This window comes from Drosophila rhopaloa, unplaced genomic scaffold, assembly GCF_018152115.1.
Source record: "Drosophila rhopaloa isolate 14029-0021.01 unplaced genomic scaffold, ASM1815211v1 contig_3, whole genome shotgun sequence".
Lineage (NCBI taxonomy): Eukaryota > Metazoa > Arthropoda > Insecta > Diptera > Drosophilidae > Drosophila > Drosophila rhopaloa.
Window position 1 is genome coordinate 16,582,121 of NW_025335123.1, and position 17,243 is coordinate 16,599,363.

The following is a 17,243-nucleotide window of genomic DNA, read 5'->3' on the forward strand; positions in this document are numbered from 1 at the left end:
TTCGCCGACTCGCGGATTATTGGAGGACAATTCCTCGTCTCCCCGGGTAAATTGACGATTTGAATATTTACATAAACGATTCTGATTACAATTGAATTTATTATTTAGAGCAGCTACTTAAGCCGCTGACTCGTAGTGCACACACATGTGTATACATATCGCGGTTGTCGCCCGACAAATGATATCTTTTCAGGAGGCCCATGTTTATTTTCTCTTTCTGCTGGAGGCGAAATCTGCGGCATGTCGAGAATATTGAGTAAACAATTGCCCGCTGCTTGCCACGTGCAACATGTTGGACAGCAGGCCGTGCTTGTGGCAAGCGCGGATCGAGTTGCGGCCGCCGGTTGCAAGGCTCTTCAACAGGTTGCTGCTGTCCTCGAATAAAAAATGTATTCAAAAAAATAAACAAAAAATACTCGGTTTGTATTATTAATTATGTAATATTAATTAAATAAATTAGTTAGTGTTTGACTGTGATTTTATGATCCAAATCGTTGATAGTTTATATAATTTAAAATTTTGTTTTTGCTCTATTCAAAAATATATTTTAAAAACGCCACTTAACAATTCTCTGAATGATAAGTTTTAATGTTTTTTTCGATCAATTTAACGCCTGTTTTTATCTCAATGAAATCTCCATCAAAAACTCAATCAATTTTCTTGTTTAACTACAATTTAATTCACCCTAACGAAAGCGTAGACTATTCGGGAATTTGTATTCACTTTTAGAGTGTATCTTAACTATTTTGTGTACCCCTTTTTCCGCCTCACTCTGCGGAAAATCGCAGTAATTGCCGGCAAGTCAGTCAGCAAATGAACAGCTGTTTCGGCTCTTAAAAACTTTTCCCTGCCTTCTGGGGTTCCGCATTCTTGGAAGGGGAATCGGACAATTTGAGGCTTTCGGCGGAGGAAAGCTGTTTCGCCTATCAGGTGGCCCAAGTAGAAAGATATCGCATATATATATGTATATACCGAGGAAATGCATTTTCAGGCGATCCAGATCGCTTTCGGAGACATTACCGAACGTTACGGATAATAAAGAAACTTTGTTATCGCCAGTGTGTCTTAATGAAAAATGTAGAGTACCTCCCCCCATTCCCGTTCCGAAAATAAAAACATTTTTATTTAGATATTCCGCAGTGAAAGGGGATATGCCACAGAGAAAACCATTGGCAAATCGGAAAAAGCAAAACAACTTTTCATGCATAAACGCTTAAAAGCGTGCAGTTCTTATTTATTTATCCAGAGATTTTTGCGCGTTTTAAGACCAGGGTCAGGCGCGAAAGCGTGACCCGCCCGAAAATAATCAAAATAAATGTATTAACCATCCAAAGTTTAACCAGCCGTTGAGCATGTTCTTGAGTGGCGGCGCGCCAAGGTCGGGCACTTGATCGCAATTTAGCTCGTTTTGTCTGCTTAATAAATGACTGGAACTTTCACGGCTTACACAAATTATACACACAATTAATATATTTCATTTGCTTTTGTTGTTTATTATTACTTTCATAGAACGAAAAATCAAATTTATTTAACGAAAAAATTGAAGTCTCTTTTTGTATTCCACTACGTAAATACAATCAACTTGTAATCTGATTTCTATAGCTTTATCGTGTAGTTCATCTGCAAATCGGCTTTTTACTACTGTTCCGGAAATGTAATTGGATCCGACGGATATTCCATAAGGTCAATTATAAAAGGGAGCGATGTGCATGTTAATAATTGGAAAACTTTGACAACACGACACATTAACTGTTAACTGATTTACGTTTTTTCGACAAGTAATTTTTTGCATAACCCATGGGAAATGCTGTATGAACGTAACTATACTACTAAGATTATTTTTAAAATTGATTTTAATGAGAAGCTTAAAAAAAGCTTTAGATGAAATCAACTGCAATCGCTCCTTGTAAGTCGATGCCTTCTCAGTCCGCTCCATTTATCTTCTGGTAAATAAAATTAAGTTAACTGATATGATACGATATTAAATCATAATTAAACCACCTGAAGGTATCCTGTTGCACCGCCTTTTTCGAAACTTCTTTCAATACGATCCTACGATTTATTTACTACTTAATTATAAAGATATATTTTATATATTCTTGAATTTGTATTTCAATTGCCATTTTAATTCAATTTTATGGCAAACTCAATCTTAATCTGTTTGTTTAGCAATAATCACAAAAACTTGACACGCATAGCAAGCAATATTTCTTTTCAAAATGCGCGCCAAATAGTACAATTCAAATTGAATAAAAGTAAGCCTGCCTTTACAGCTTTGTGATGCTGTGTCCTCGCCACGCGTCCTTATTGGTGGTGCCATCTGTCGGGGACTACAAGTACTGGTCGCCGAGCGGAAGTCCTGCGTCCTGTTTCTGCTTTTTCGCTGGCGCCATCTGGGGTTAGGCAGGGGAAGATGAAATGGACTTAGCCGCGACACAAACCGCTGCGACTTACCTGCTGCTGTAGCGGCTGTTAATTAACAGAAAAGTAAGCATAGGTTACAACCGATTTTATAATACAATTTTATTATTGCGCCTAAAATGGGCTAGTCTTAATTCAAAACTCGAGGTTTTCCTAGGACTTATAGTTGCGTGTTTGTACATTGCAAACACATTCTGCGTTAATAAAAAAAATTCTGGTCAAATATAAGCTTAAAACAGCATTTAAAATACATCATTTTACACTATTTTTATATAAGTGAAAGTATGATGCCCCAATAAATACAGTTATTAAAAGCTCAAATTGTATATTTAAAAGCTCTAGTTTTCCCTTTACAGACAAACCGCCAAACCTTTTAAAAAATCGTTACACCAATGTTAATTTAAGGAAATCTTTTTCTTTATTTAATCATTGTATTCTTATGTCTACTGTATGTAATCGTTTTTAATTAGTAATTTTACTTTCTGTTGTGGATTCCGTTCTGTGTTTTCCTCCGTATTTTTCCTTCTTACTTTTCTTTATTCATTTTTATTTGTTTAGTAATAATATTCATTATAAGATCCGAGTAATCTCAAACACAATAGAGACAGAGACAGAGCGACACACACATTTTTTGTATATTATTATTGCTAAGACACAAAAGAATAACGATTTTTCAATAAATATTAACAACAAAAAAATTATGAAGAGTGCCAGTCCGAAGTTTGTTTATATAAGTTTTTGTGAATTACATATATATATTTTTTTTTAATTTTTCCAAAGATTTTATTATGGATTGTATGAGTTGAATATTAGGACAGTTGCTCACGAAACAACCACTCATGCTGGAATATTATTTGGCGGGTACAATAGATTTACAAATGGATTTTAATGAGTTATTCAAACGCTTTCCAGTAAATAGAGTTGTACATCAAAAACTTTCCTGGAATTTCTATAATGGCTGACACAACTTCGTTTACTTTAATTTCCGATTTTTGGCAAACATAATGGCAAACTACGAGTACGTCTAGTATTTTATTATTCTTAGCTTCACCTACAAATTATATGTATAGAATATAATCTGCAATATATAGGTATATATGTATATATATTTCTTTAAGTATATTTAATATTTAAAACTCTTTGTAACATTTAATAAAGTTAAACATTGATTGCTCTTGCGTTGTGACAATAAGTTACTATATAATCATATAATCAATCTGTCAGTATGTATACATATAGTTCATTTCTATAAATATATCTTTTACATCATTTGTTTCTCATAATCATTCGCCAGCTTCTGCTCAACTTTCCATCGCCTCTTCTTGATTATCCTTGACTATGTTTAATAATAAAAAAATTCTCTAGTTTGGTTTTACATACGTCTCTTTTTTATGTTTTCTTCGTCGTCCAGCGACATTTTCTCAGGTCAAAATAGAGGAGTGGGATTTTTCTTTTTGGGAGTTCTTAAGTTCTTCCCCCACTTTCCTTTAATTTTTGGGGATTTTCCTTCAATTTCCCGGAGTGCTAAGAAGGCGCAAACTCGTTTCCGTTTCGAACAGAGGAAAGCGAAGAGTAAATTTAATATTTGAGTATTTTGTTATGTACATTCTAAGTGTTATTATGTGAGGATATACCCTATACTCTATAAGCAATAACAACATCGAGACTTATATAAAAGAAAACTCATGCGAATCGAGAGCGTGCTGATCTCTTCAATTTGAATTTCCATTCTCAGTTTCGGTAACTAAATTTGAGCTGGGGAAAAAATATCTATGAATTTAAAATTTGTAATACGATTTGCAATACAAATAAACTTGTTTCCATTGTTTGTTTAAGATTTAAAAAAGAGTTAATTTGAATAGGAAGTAAAAACATTTTTTTCCAAAAACAATTTTTGTGTATATAAAATATAATATAAATTACGTCTTAATAAGCAATTTAAAATTTCAATTGCATACACCATTTCGGGGAATTTGAAATCAATAGATATTTGTGTGGAACCTTTAAGTATTTGGTTTCATTGATTTGCTTTTTGTTACCCCACAAAACAAAAATAAAATTGAAGAAATCTCCAAACTCTCATATTTGTTTTTTCGTTATATATAAAATATTTGTTTCAATTGGGATTTCAGATTTTGGGGATGGCTACTCGAACTAAAGGCTGGCTGACCTGCTGGGCTGGGCAAGCAGCAAGCCCAGTTCAAAAATAGTTGATTTTCCAATTCGTTTTATTTCTGGTTGGGCGATAAATCGTTTCACTTAGTCTAAGGTTTTATTTTCATGTTTTTATGTTCCGCTTTAAAGTTTAATATTGGGTTTTTCATTTTAGGTACATGGTACATTTGTCAACTCTCTTGAATTTTGATTGCACTTGTTGATTGAATCAATCGGGATTAAGAGCTAACTGACAAATGGAAAAACAAGTTAGATCGAAAAGCACCTGAGGATTTCCACTTCTAATCGAGTTGGATTCTGCTCTATAGATATATATTCTGTGGGATTGTATCTTAGTATCTTCTTTGGTGGTTTCTTCCATGCGGTGGTTCACAAATCTACACAACGTCCAAAAAATGAGGAGTAGCTAGGTCCTAAGTAAATAGTTATTTTTTAAGTCGGCTTTTTTTTCGTTTTCGCTAGTTATTCACTAATTTATCAATTCCTGAATATACAATATATTGATTTAATTTTTGTAATGCTTTATTATAGATTAATAACATAGAGTTGTATTTTAGTTTTAAATCGGTTGCTGATGGAACCTGTTGAGAGAACGAGAAGTATTTGTTTTATTAAGATATATGTAGTTTTAAAGTGAGATAAAGAAAAACGTAAAGCTAACTTAATTTATTGATTTAATTTATTGTGTTGGTCTAAAAATAGTTAACATTTGTACATGCATTTTAAACAGCATGCAAATTCTTCTTAAATTCCGTTTGGCCTAGCCAACATATTTTATTCCTGGAATCCATAAATCGTGGAATCAAAAATCTAGGAAGCAACTTTCCGGCAGATATTAATCGTTATTAATTCCCAGCCATCTGTCAGGAACTGGGCAAACTCAGCCAAAGGACATTTGGTAATTTGAGGCCATTAATTTTGCCCCACATGATTATGGCGCTTAGCGAGGACAAACTGATGTTTTCCCTCGTTTTGCCAACCAAATGGCCGGCGGCAGTCAGCTAAACACAGTTCAGCTGGCGAACGCAATTGCATTTTGATTTTCTATAATTAGTTTCTGGGCGACGACTGAGTGGGTTGGAATGCAAACTAACACGCGTTTCAATTAAGAGCTTACGACCACCCCCACTACACCCCCCTCACTCCCCTCCTTTGTTCACATTAAATTAGCTTTATTGGGCGGGACAGTGGGGGCGTGGCAATCGGTGGTCCAGTGGACAAGCCATTAAAAACACACCCCATCTCTCCTTGGTCATGGCATTGTCATTGATGCAACTGTTGCTGCAGAATATTACTCATACGCCACGTTGGCCGCAGGAGTCAGGGCTGCCACGTCCTTGGCCTCCATTTCCCCACCCACCACCCACTGGCCCGTGGCCTTGGGGCAAAGCTGCATTTCGCTATGTATGTGCTGTGTGTGTGTGTGTGTGTGTGTGTGTGTGTGTGTGTTTTTTATGTGTAACTGCCCTGGCACTGGGATTATTAAAAATGCACACAGCCCATTGACAAATGTCAAAAATAAAATGCGAGAAATACGAAAATAAAAGAAGGGGGAAACCAAAAGTTGGTACAACATACACCTGCAATTAACGGACTACCTGCTAAAGAGAAAAAATTACACCAAATTATACAAAAATTTGGCACAAATTGTGGTAAGCTAAAAATATTTGACATTTACTTGCTTCTTGTTTTTAAATGTACTTGACATGAATTTAATACTTAATTTTAAAAAACATAATTATTAAAAAATTTTAAAAATAGGCAAAGCATTTATTTGATATTTGATTGAACATGGAACAAAAAATGTAAAGCTATGTTAACTGAAAGTTAGTAAATAGCTGGGATATCGGTATATATATTATTCGACTTGAAAAAAATAAAGAAAATTAAAACCAGATAAAGTGCACCGATATACAACTTACTTTGGGTATTTGTTCCTTTTTTGACCATTTGGGAAATGTCATTATTTTGGGGAAGGGTTTCGAAGGTTGTGCTATCTTTGCTTGCCTTTGTCATTCCTGTTTAACACTTCAATTAAATATTATTTGCAATTATCCATCCAGATGGTTTGGGGGCGTTAGGGGACCGGCGACATTCGTGGGCGTGGCACATGGCACAGGTGTTAACGGAAATTGCTGGCAATCAAAATGGTCGCGATGCGCTTTTCTCTGTTGCTTTTCATTCAATGTTTTCATTTCGTTTTGTTTTTCCACTTCTCCTCTTTTTCTACCAATTGTTTTAATCTTAACCAGCTCGCCATCTCGCTCTTTGTTTAACTGCAGTTTTTCATTTTCGAAATTTAATAATTTTTTGTTTATTTTTGTATTTTCTTATTTTTGTTTCAGCTCCCGCCGAAAAATGGCAAAAGAATCATTTTTCGTGCGATTTTTTCGTGCGGTTTTGCGGTTTGTTTGTTTGCTTTATGCGGCAGCCACGAAAAGCAATTTCCCGGCGAAAAATCGGATGGTGGGTGGTGGTCGTGGGGGGTTGGGGGGGTGTGCGTGAGGAAAACACGAAATGTTTATAAAGGTCCATTTGCAGTTCGAGTGGCGGAGTAGCCAGGCGTCTGTTTGTATTGCCCAGTTACCACCATCCAATCCATCCGTTCAGCTCGCATCCCAGCCATCCATTCGACTGCCCATCCATCCGTCCATCCATCCATCCATCCATCCATCCATCCATCCATCCGTCTGTCCACCTCCCAGATGTCCTGCGTGTCCTTTAACCGCTTATGTCTGCACGGGCACATTGCTGTCGGCCTCCTGCAGAACGGGCGCTGTCCAGACGCCGCTGCCGCTGCGCGTCTTCCGCTGCTGCACAATGCCGTCCATGATGTCCAGCTGCAAGTTGTGCACGCTGCCGCGGTGGTCGGTCAGCGGCGGTCCGGCGATGACGCTGCCCCGGCGACTGCCACTGCAAAAGGGGGGAAAAGGTTCATATTAAATTGATTTCTTAAAATATCCAAAAGTCTATTTTAAAACACTCGGCTTAAAACATGTCCCCATGTTGAACAAAAAACTTTTAGGCTCTTATCATAACAAGAAACTAGTAAAATATGTTTTACATTTTTTATATTTTGTTTTGTATTGTAAAAGACATTTCTTGGAAATATTCATTTATAAAATAAAACACAGCTCCACTATTTAAATATAAAAATAATTATAAGCTATTTATTATTAATATAATTGTTGAAATATGCTAAATACATTTTGTATAAAAATGTTCCAACTTAAGTTTTGAATGAAAAATATGTATATTAAAAAAATTAAATTAAAAAAAAGTGCTCAAAAAATGACTTACTTTCTGAAATGCAATTAAAATATGGAATTTTATACAGTTACATTTAATTATGTGTAAAAAGGGGCAACATCGTTCATACACATAAGAATGTTGCCCCTTCATACACATAATTTAATGAAGGTATATAAAATTCCATTTTTTAATTGCATTTCCAAAAGTTTTTTTTAAGCAAAACACAAAAAAATACCATTAAAATATATGTCCTCATTTATTTAGTGTAAAAAACTAAAGCTATTTTTGTGCTTTTAAACATCCTGCTTTATTTTAAAAGATTGCATTGTTATTTTTCGCCATGGTACCTTTATTTTGTATTTTCTTTTTAGCCTCTTCCGAAATTACCTTTTCTTGAGGTGCCTAGACAACGAAAAAAAATGCGAAACGATTTGACATTTAAGCTCGGGCTGTTTCAATTTTTACTTTACTGCCTGTGCTATCCCCACATCAGTGTGCACCGATAGTAAGTGGTTGATGGGTCTGCGGTTATCACTTTAGCATAAATTATACGCCCCGTTGCCATTTCGTCCCTGAGGTCGCTCATCTTCAGCCGCCAAGTTGGACTCGTAAAGTGCGTTGGGCGTTTAATGGACACGCGACACGGGGGAAATCGGAGGGGGGAGTTGGCCAGTTGGGTGGGCTGCAATTTAAATGGCCACCGCAGGCACACAGTACTTGGGCAAAGTCAGGATGTGAATGTGGTCAGGATGTCACTAACTTTTCGGCAAAAAAAACGCACCAAAAATGCTCTAAATAACTTAAATGAAGCCCAATTATTCAGAATACTAATAAATTATTGCCACTATATTGTTGATATTATTTTAGAAATTATTTTCGAGGTCAACAAGTTACAATTATATTTTAGAAATTGCAATTTAGTTGATATAGCTTTTATAATTGTAATAGTTGAAATAGTTTATTTGTTTTAACTTTTCCAATTATGCCCTTATATTTATTTTTCTTAGATTAACTTTTATAAAACATATTTTCATCCATAAATAGGCGGCAAATAAAATCGTTGTTGGAGAAGGTCCCAAAAAAAAGTGAATCAAACTTATCGAAATCCCTGAGATTTTATTGCAACTCCGCATTGATTGCTAGACTCATTATTTGGCCTCATAAGATGGCAATGACCGGGCGCAGTTTATGACAATCTCATTATGCCCCCGGCTATTCCCGCCCATTCCCAGCTCACGTCCTGGCCACGCCCATTTCCGTCTCCGCCCCTCACCCATTCGGGTATCAAAATGTTGCTGTCACAGCACAAAAGCTTGGAAACAGCCGGCGGCACAATTCAATTAGGCCCGGTACATAGAGTCGCAGATAGGAAAAGGGCAAGAGATATCCAAATGGAGGGATATATGCACTGAAAGAAATATACTGGATATCTTGGTTATATGAGTTCCGACTCGAAACAGGATTTCTTGGGGTTTCTTAAGACGGAAACATCGCTCCAAGGTCTGCTATATATAATTGTAATTGCACATAATTCTTACTTTTATAATTTCTGGCTAATTAAAATCTATTTTTGTATTGTTAATTAATTTTAAATTAGATATTTACTGTTTCTTGTAAATTATGTTAATGAGCAGGTTCTAAAATTTATCATGATAAATGATAGGGAAAATTAGCTTAATTTTTAAGAGCATTTTTTAGGGCAAAATGCAAGCTAGTTAAAGCAGTTTAGATGTTGTTGTGGCTTCTTTTCAATTGAAAACTAAACAATGTGAATGTGCTGTTTCTTTTTGAGCAGTGTATGGGCTAACAAACCGGTCCTGGCTGCGGTTGCATGTCCTGCTGCGCGGCAGGTCCGCACTTCCGGTGACTGATGGCTAATGGTCAATGGTGAGTGCGGTGCCTTACCTGAAGGATACGCCGGAAATGGACTCGCGGCGATTGCGTCCGAATAGCGTTGGCGGCACCGCCGAGATGGTCACCACCGAATGGCGTCGTCCGCCGGCCGAGGGATTGGCCTTCTGCGAGAGCGTGGCCAGGAACTCGACCTCCTTGGGACTGAGGCCGCCGGTTTCGCCGCCGACCTCCGATAGGCGGCGCACCTGGCTGGCGGTGATGCCCTCGGTGATTTGGAGCGAGGGCAGCGAGTGCTTGCGCCGCTGCTGCATGTCGGGGAAGGGGCAGAGCAGGTAGGGATTCACCGGCGAGTCCGGCTCCGAGTCGTCGCTGTTCGAGCGCCGTGTACCACCGGCATTCGGATCGCAACCGCCTGCCGCCCCCTCAAGGTCGTCGCCATCCTCCGCGGTGTGCGACTCCTCCACCACGATCAGCGGCTCCTGGGTGCTCAGGTTGAAGACGGGCGTGAACGAGGAGCGACGCATCCTGACTTCCGAACTTGTTCTGCAACAATCAAAAATATTCGAATTATTTTGGATGACAAATATTGGAGATCACTGGTTAGGAACCCTATCAATAACTATGCAACAATATATTTTGAGATCAGAATACCAATTCGACATTTTTTTCACTGCATACTTCTGTGACAGCCTTTATAAGTGATTGCGTATTAACGAAAAAAACGTTTGCCTTTTCTGCAATTATTATTATTTTTTTTGTTTTTTTTTTAGAATAAATTCTTTAATAAATAATAAATCTTTAATAAATGATCGCTCAAGGTAATTGTTACTGTGCGTACTGAAGCGAGTAAAAAATGTGTTAGAGAAAGTTATTACATGCGTTGAACTAGACGGATTCGAAGAAGCTTAAATCATAATTTCTTTACAGTGTTTCTTTTTAGTTAAAGATAATAATCAATCTTAAAACTTCGAATTTACAACGTGCGTCTACTCTAAACAAGTAGATGACGTTAAGCGCTATTACAAGATACTAATGATGTAAACGATATACAAAAATATAGATCTGTGCATACCAACCGATCGCCGATATGCTAATGTTTAATGTACAAACGTTTAGATCAGTTCGATTAGCCGTAACTGATGCACTATGGGAAATTTCCTCGAATTTTTGGAATAAATGTATTTTTTAAGAGTTTTCTATTTTTTTTTAATGTATTAAGAAAACATCGCCATCGCGATGGCGAAAAACGAGTTTACAATTACAACTACAACGAGTCCTGGCCAATAAGGACAGCCGAATCGATTTCCGAAATGGGTATGGACAGTGGAACAATCTCCTTGAAACTCTGATTGGGCGGCATCACCACCAGCATATTGATGGAGATGAGCAGAGGATGAACCAGCCTTGGATCAAGGACCATCAGCGGCACCTCCTCGTTCCTCTCCAGGCTAAGGGAGCAGATCTCGGACGTCTGGGTGAACACTGCCCGGCGCTGGTCGTCTATCGAGGTCACCGTGATGCGGACCATTAACTTGCGCTTCGTCTGCAGGCTGAGCACACGTTCGTGCTCGTGCTGGTGGCGACGACGAATGTTCAGTCGGCGCGAGTCCATAATCAGGATGAGATCCAGGCCGTAGTTAAAGCCCGTCCAGCGCCAATTTTGGTAGCCAGGCTCGAGCAACATGCGTCCACAGCGCATGCAGCTCTCAAGGAACTGCTCGTTGTCGATCTGCTGGGGACTGTAGTCCTCCTGCCCGTGATCAATCCGCAGTAGGGCATCCCAGTGGTTGTGGATGTGCCGATAGAGCCACTCCTTGGGTATGATGTTGTCATTGTGGATAATCTTCAGATCCATGTAGTGGTTGGTTAGGTACTGTGTTCGTAGCTTCTGGAAGACCCTCACATACGGCTGCCCCTCGGGCGTGGCCAGGAACGAGCGCTCCTCCAGGCGACTGGTGAAGTACGTCCACTGGACGACATCTCCAATGGGCGTGTGCGTTTCCACGCCGGCTTGGACAAGTCGCTCCTGCATCTTAACCGCCTCCGTCTGCTGTATCGGGTCCTCGGGATCGTAGTCGGGATGCAGGCGCAGGAACATCCAACTGCGCAGCAGTGTGTACAGCGAGATCTCCGTCTGGATTACGTACAAATCTGGGCTAGCGGTGAGGTCACTCATCAGTTCGATTGAGATGTGCCTCAGCAGGTTCGGCTGCTTGCCATAGATGCTTAGCAGGTTGATCTGGAGACATTGGAAGGTGGACTTCTTGACTCCAACTACACCGTACTGACAGGCTGCATCATAGTACTGGTTAGCTGTCTCCGGACTGATGTTGTCGACCATCAACTCGGCACACTTGTCGATGATTCCGTCCAAGTGGAACAGCGTTGCCGTGGCTAAGACGGATATGACATCGGCCGACTCAATCTCGATTTCGTCGGAGTACATAGATCCAAATACGGCATCCAGGCTGGCCACGGTGATCCGGTCATCGAGGATCGCGATCGGAATGAATTTCTGCTGCGCCTCGCGCCACGTTCCATTGAACATGGTGTAGAAGTAGGGACTCTGGCTCAGGTAGACTTTGTGCAGGTGCCAGACTTTGCCCAAGGCCATTACGGTCACATCAGAGTTCTTCTCCTCCTTAAAAAGAGTCTTGTATATGTACTGTGTGGTGGTAAGAAGCTTCTTCCTTTTGGGCTGTGTGGTGTCCATCTGGGATTGGTCGTCCTTGGTCAACATGGAGTCCGTGCTTCGCTTTCGTTTCCGCCGGTTGCCAAACACCTCCGCCACATTCTTATTCATAAAGCCCATGATCTGACCCATGGCTCAGCAAAGGAGTACCCCTTGTAAATATGCAGTTACAAATCTGCAGTTTTATATAACTCCAGTTGCACTTTACGTTCACCAACTTTGTAGCAAAAAAATAAAATAAACACCGACTAAAGTTCTAGGCGTTTCTGAGTAAGCGTGCGATTTGTATTAAAAATAAGACATTAAAATCAAAGCACCTAAGATCTGTCAATTTTGTATTGTATTTTATAATTCAATTATTTCAACTTTCGTTTTCAAAATTAAAAGTTTAGTTCGAAAAAAAAGTTTTAAAAACTTTTTAAATGATTAAGAAACCCATTCCCATTTTTTTCCCCCATTTCAGGCGCACATTTAAACTCTATTTGTTTGAGTGCAGCATAAAAGAGGAGAAGTGCTGTTGACATTTTGTGGTCACTGTGCACAGGCGGCAACTTTTCAGCAATCAAATTCGGTTAGCAAAAATTTAAATCAACTGCGAAAGTTTGCCGCAGCTGAGCTTGATTTTTGCGGCCCAACTTTTGTTTACTTTGATTGTCGGATTGTCCATGGAGGCGTTGTGTAAATTCAATGGTAAATTTGCAAAAAAAAAAAGGAAAAAAATGAAAACATTGAAAAGTGTCAGATAAACACTGAATCAATTTGTCGCACCATAAAGCTCAACTGGATTAATGAAAAATTCAAAATTCATGGTCAGTACTTATTAGGGTTGTTGATAATATATCAAAATATCAATATATCGATATTTTTTCTAAATATAATATATTTATATCGTAATTTTTTATTTTTTGATGTTTTTGTCTTTGGTCACTCTGAATTCCAAAGTGACATCGAGTGAAAGAATTCAGGCGCAAAATAAAAAATTGAGTGTAAAATCAAAGTATACGGATATAAAAAACGGCGTCCGCCATCAAATGTGTTGTGTGCGACTCAAGAAGCAGGATGACTGACGCACACATAACGCAAAGGGTATTATTAAAATCCCTAAACCCTGCACACTGGGCATAAAATATATATAATAAAATGCTATTGTTTTTAAACAGAAACTTTTTGTCTTTTTATTGTGGGCGGTCAATTTTTTCATTTAACACAAAAAATATCAAATATATCGACATTTTTATCTGATATTTTAAATATTATCATTTTTTTTTTTTGATAAAAAAAATATCATCGATACGATATTTTTAAAATTTTTGACAACCCTAGTAGTTATGGAACAGTGTCTGTTACATAAATAAAAAACGAATCAAAGAAACACGAAGATAATAAATAAAAATCAGTTTTATCTTTAGATCAAAATCTGTTTCGATGTTTCGCTTTTAATTAATTTAATACGACCGTTTATAATTATCTACGATCGATAAGGCTGCTCGTGTCATGAATACACTGACTACTGAATTGCTATAACTATTACGGCAATTGCGGAAACGGGTTAACACTGATTTTATAGTTTAGAATTGTCCAAAAAATATGCATATAAATAGGTAACCCATTTGAAAACATTAAGAGCAGGCAGAACCATCAATGAGAATGCTGCCCATATTCATACTCCTGGTTTCTAGTTATTTGGCATTGGGAAACCTCGTCCCAAATCAAGTGAGTAGTTTTTAGAATATTTCGTATTATTAAATTTAAACTGATATGAAATATTCAAACAGAAAACCTGGACATATATGATGAGATCGGTTCAAATGTCGACCAGCGATGAGTCGATAGCCGGCGGTACAACTCGCCTCGATCGCATCAGTCGCGGGGAGTTCGGACTAACTGGTACCCTGTACTTCAACACGGACGTACCCAGGGATCTTGAGGCCGAGGTGAACATCTATCGCAGCACCGATGGCGGGGGCACCTATAAACTGGAACCCTTTTCCGTACCGCGCCGGAAAGTCTACGATGCGCTGAACACTTTCTACAAGGACATCATCATGAAATCCGCCGCCAACTGTTCCGATTTGCCGCAATTCAAGGGCACCCTGGATATAATTCACGCACGGGAATTTCATTACGAAAAGTGCCGAGTGAGCACCGATGGATTTCCAAATTATCTATCCGACGGCCTCTACAAGATCGAGGTTAAAACATTCGGAATAGTGCATATTATATGGGAGGTGGTCGTTGAAGTAGTGCAAAAAACCTTCTAGAGAGGATACAACTACCATCAATTAAAGCAATTCCTATTCATATTTATTTGCCAGACTTATTATGTACTGGCGATTAGAGAAAACATTCATTATAATCTCGATATGGGCACAAATGGTAACTACGTTTTAATTAAATATAAAAACTTAAACGAATTATGTTCTGAAGAATTCTATTTATTTCTACTAATATTGTGTGTTTTTAAGTGATGATAGATCAGTGCATTGCTAAATTAAACCTTAGATGAAAAAACTATTGTTTATATTTTTGTACTAATAACTAATAATTTTGTATTAAAAGGGACACTGTGGAATTTCATTTAACTCCCATTTAAACCTGCAGTTTTGTGGTACTTTGAAGTAACCCTATTGGTAAATAAAGGACACTGTATCGGGAAAAAAAGTATGTATTGTTACTTTGTATTTTTAACTTCAGTTCGAAACCCATCACAATGTTCACCTTTATTCCCCCGTTTGCGCTTTAATTAGCCTTTGTGCATTATAATTACGCTGCAGTCAGGACAAAGCCAATATCCTTGGGGGCGTGGTCGTGGTGGGGGAGGCGGCAGGGCGGCAGGGCGGGGGGCGTGGTAAATCCCAGGCCCAAATAAAACGAAACGAAACAAAAACCCCACCAAAACGAAAATGTCTCAATTAATTGAATTGAATTCAAAAGTAGGCTGGGATGGGAGAGCCGGAAAAATCGTATAATATATATGTATATATAACAGCGGGTGTATAAGTAAAACCCTTTCTAGGTCGCAGAACAATGGCTGCGAACAAAAACAAAATAAAACAAAAAAAATAAAAATACCTTTCGGTTTCGGGACATTGCGCATACGCCGCTTGGGCCAAAGTCGATGTGAAATGTGCCGAAAATGTAAATGAAATTGTTATTAAGCATTAGACCCATCAGAATCACAAAAGGGAAAGGAATCCTATTCGTGTGTGGGCAACAAGACGCCGGCTTAATTCGAGGATTCAAGGACCAGCGATGAGATCCTGACAACTTGGCGCCTAGAAGTTAAAAAATGTCCTAATTCATGGCGATAACATTTGCTTAAAGCTTTGCCAATTTATCAAGCTAAAAAGCACAAGAATAGAGATTTCCTCCATTTAGGAGATAAAAGATAAGAAATGCTTAATTAGGAAAAAAAAATGTAACTTATTTATTTATTTAATCATGTAAAAATCAAAAATATTTACTTATTCGAGGAGTACAAAATAGGTTAATACATTTTTCCTTTAATTTAAGACTTTAAGATGCTGAATTAATTTTTCTTTCTATATATATATACTTTTAATACAATTTCCCCAATATTTGAATGACTTCACATCGCTGAGACTTTTCCGATTTTGCTGGCGCCGAAGATGTGCCAATAGTCGGAAAAAATAGAAAAGCACCCTCACACGTGTGAGTCTGACTTTGGCCAATGCCAAAAATGCCAATAATGAGCGTCTATTAATAGCAAGCGACGACGATTTGCAGCGATTTGATTCGATTTCGGATTGAATTCGGTCATAATCTTTGGCAGTCACCCCTCCGCCACCTCTTTTCATCCTTGGTAAGCAGCACGTAATTAGCAAAAGAGCCAGCACACACACGTACGCCTTTAAGCCTGGTAAACAACAAAAGGAATTGCCAGCAAATACACACAGAAAAAAAAGAAAGGGAAAGATTGCCTCATTTAAATTTCTCTTTTGGCGCACTCGCGATGAAAATGAAAATTGACAGGCTGCTCTCCTCTCTCTCTCTCTCTCTCTCTTTCCAACGCACTATAGCCGTCTCTTTCGGGTATAGCGACGGATATTGGTTGTTAGGGGTTAAGGCAGATGCTGCCGAAAAATTCAAATCGCTTCTTTTTTTTTCCCTGCTAAGTACTCATCGTGTGAGCTGACGGATAGACCCACCAGGGAAATGATGAAAGTACGGGGAAAAGTCCGGGGAAAATTGGGGGGGGGGTAAACTGGGGAAAAGTTCTGCTGACTACAGGAACTACAATGGAACGGAAGCCAACCCAATCGAGTGGCTCAATTATGATATACACCCCCTCTTTTCAGTCCCTTTTCGTCAAATTGATTCGAGGCAACAAGGTCACGAATCGTTTTGGGGTTTGCCTGTTCAGGAACTTTAATGCGATTGGGAATCTTAACGGAAAATCACTAATTAAGGAAATGAGAAAAGCTTATCTACAATTATTGCTTATCTCAGAAAATAGTTTTTATTTCAATACAACAATTATTATTATATTATTGTTTGCTTCGAATAATAATTAAGCAACTTCCTTTTTATTATTTTTAGGTCAGCTTTATCTTAGATTTTAGTTTAATTTAACAGAGTTTCGTTTGACTTAACAATCTAATTAAATTAGACTCCGTGACTCAAATGATAACTTATTTGTAATTTGCCTTTAACACGAATCGAGTTGGCTGGATTTACTTGGGGCATCTCCCTCTCCCTCGAGGCCACCGGAAAAGAATTTAAATAACGGATTTATTATGTATTTAAATAACATTAAAAGTACGCACAAAGCACAACAGGCTGGGGCATGAAACACGAATACAGATACCAATTCCAATGCGGATTCCCC

The 17,243-nt window shown here is 38.3% G+C and overlaps 3 protein-coding genes across 3 annotated transcripts in view; 1 reads left to right on the top strand and 2 right to left on the bottom strand.

The window, feature by feature from the left end:
• Positions 1-4,325: 4,325 nt before the first annotated feature.
• The window catches only part of LOC108051130, a 52,231-nt gene continuing 39,313 nt past the window's right edge, over positions 4,326-17,243 (bottom strand). Inside the window, exons 2-4 of the mRNA XM_017133111.2 lie at positions 9,754-10,245; positions 6,519-7,509; positions 4,326-5,177 (exon numbers count right to left, since the gene is read on the bottom strand). Coding sequence (XP_016988600.1) covers positions 7,326-7,509; positions 9,754-10,226 — 657 coding nt within the window. The 5' untranslated portion in view covers positions 10,227-10,245 and the 3' untranslated portion in view covers positions 4,326-5,177; positions 6,519-7,325. The remainder of the gene's footprint in view (positions 5,178-6,518; positions 7,510-9,753; positions 10,246-17,243) is intronic.
• On the bottom strand, positions 10,967-12,636 carry LOC108051079 (protein germ cell-less-like). The gene has a single exon (XM_017133030.1). The coding sequence runs from the start codon at positions 12,524-12,526 to the stop codon at positions 10,967-10,969; it is 1,560 nt and encodes a 519-aa protein (XP_016988519.1). The 5' UTR covers positions 12,527-12,636.
• LOC108051131 lies at positions 14,008-14,749 on the top strand. Its single transcript, XM_017133112.1, has 2 exons — positions 14,008-14,107; positions 14,170-14,749. The coding sequence occupies exons 1-2, from the start codon at positions 14,036-14,038 to the stop codon at positions 14,653-14,655; spliced, it is 558 nt and encodes a 185-aa protein (XP_016988601.1). The 5' UTR covers positions 14,008-14,035; the 3' UTR covers positions 14,656-14,749.

Coding starts and splice junctions, on each gene's coding strand:
- LOC108051079 (XM_017133030.1), bottom strand. CDS start 12,526: ATGGGTCAGATCATGGGCTTTATGAATAAGAATGTGGCGGAGGTGTTT.
- LOC108051131 (XM_017133112.1), top strand. CDS start 14,036: ATGAGAATGCTGCCCATATTCATACTCCTGGTTTCTAGTTATTTGGCA. Junction 14,108..14,169: donor GAAACCTCGTCCCAAATCAA/GTGAGTAGTTTT, acceptor ATATTCAAACAG/AAAACCTGGACATATATGAT.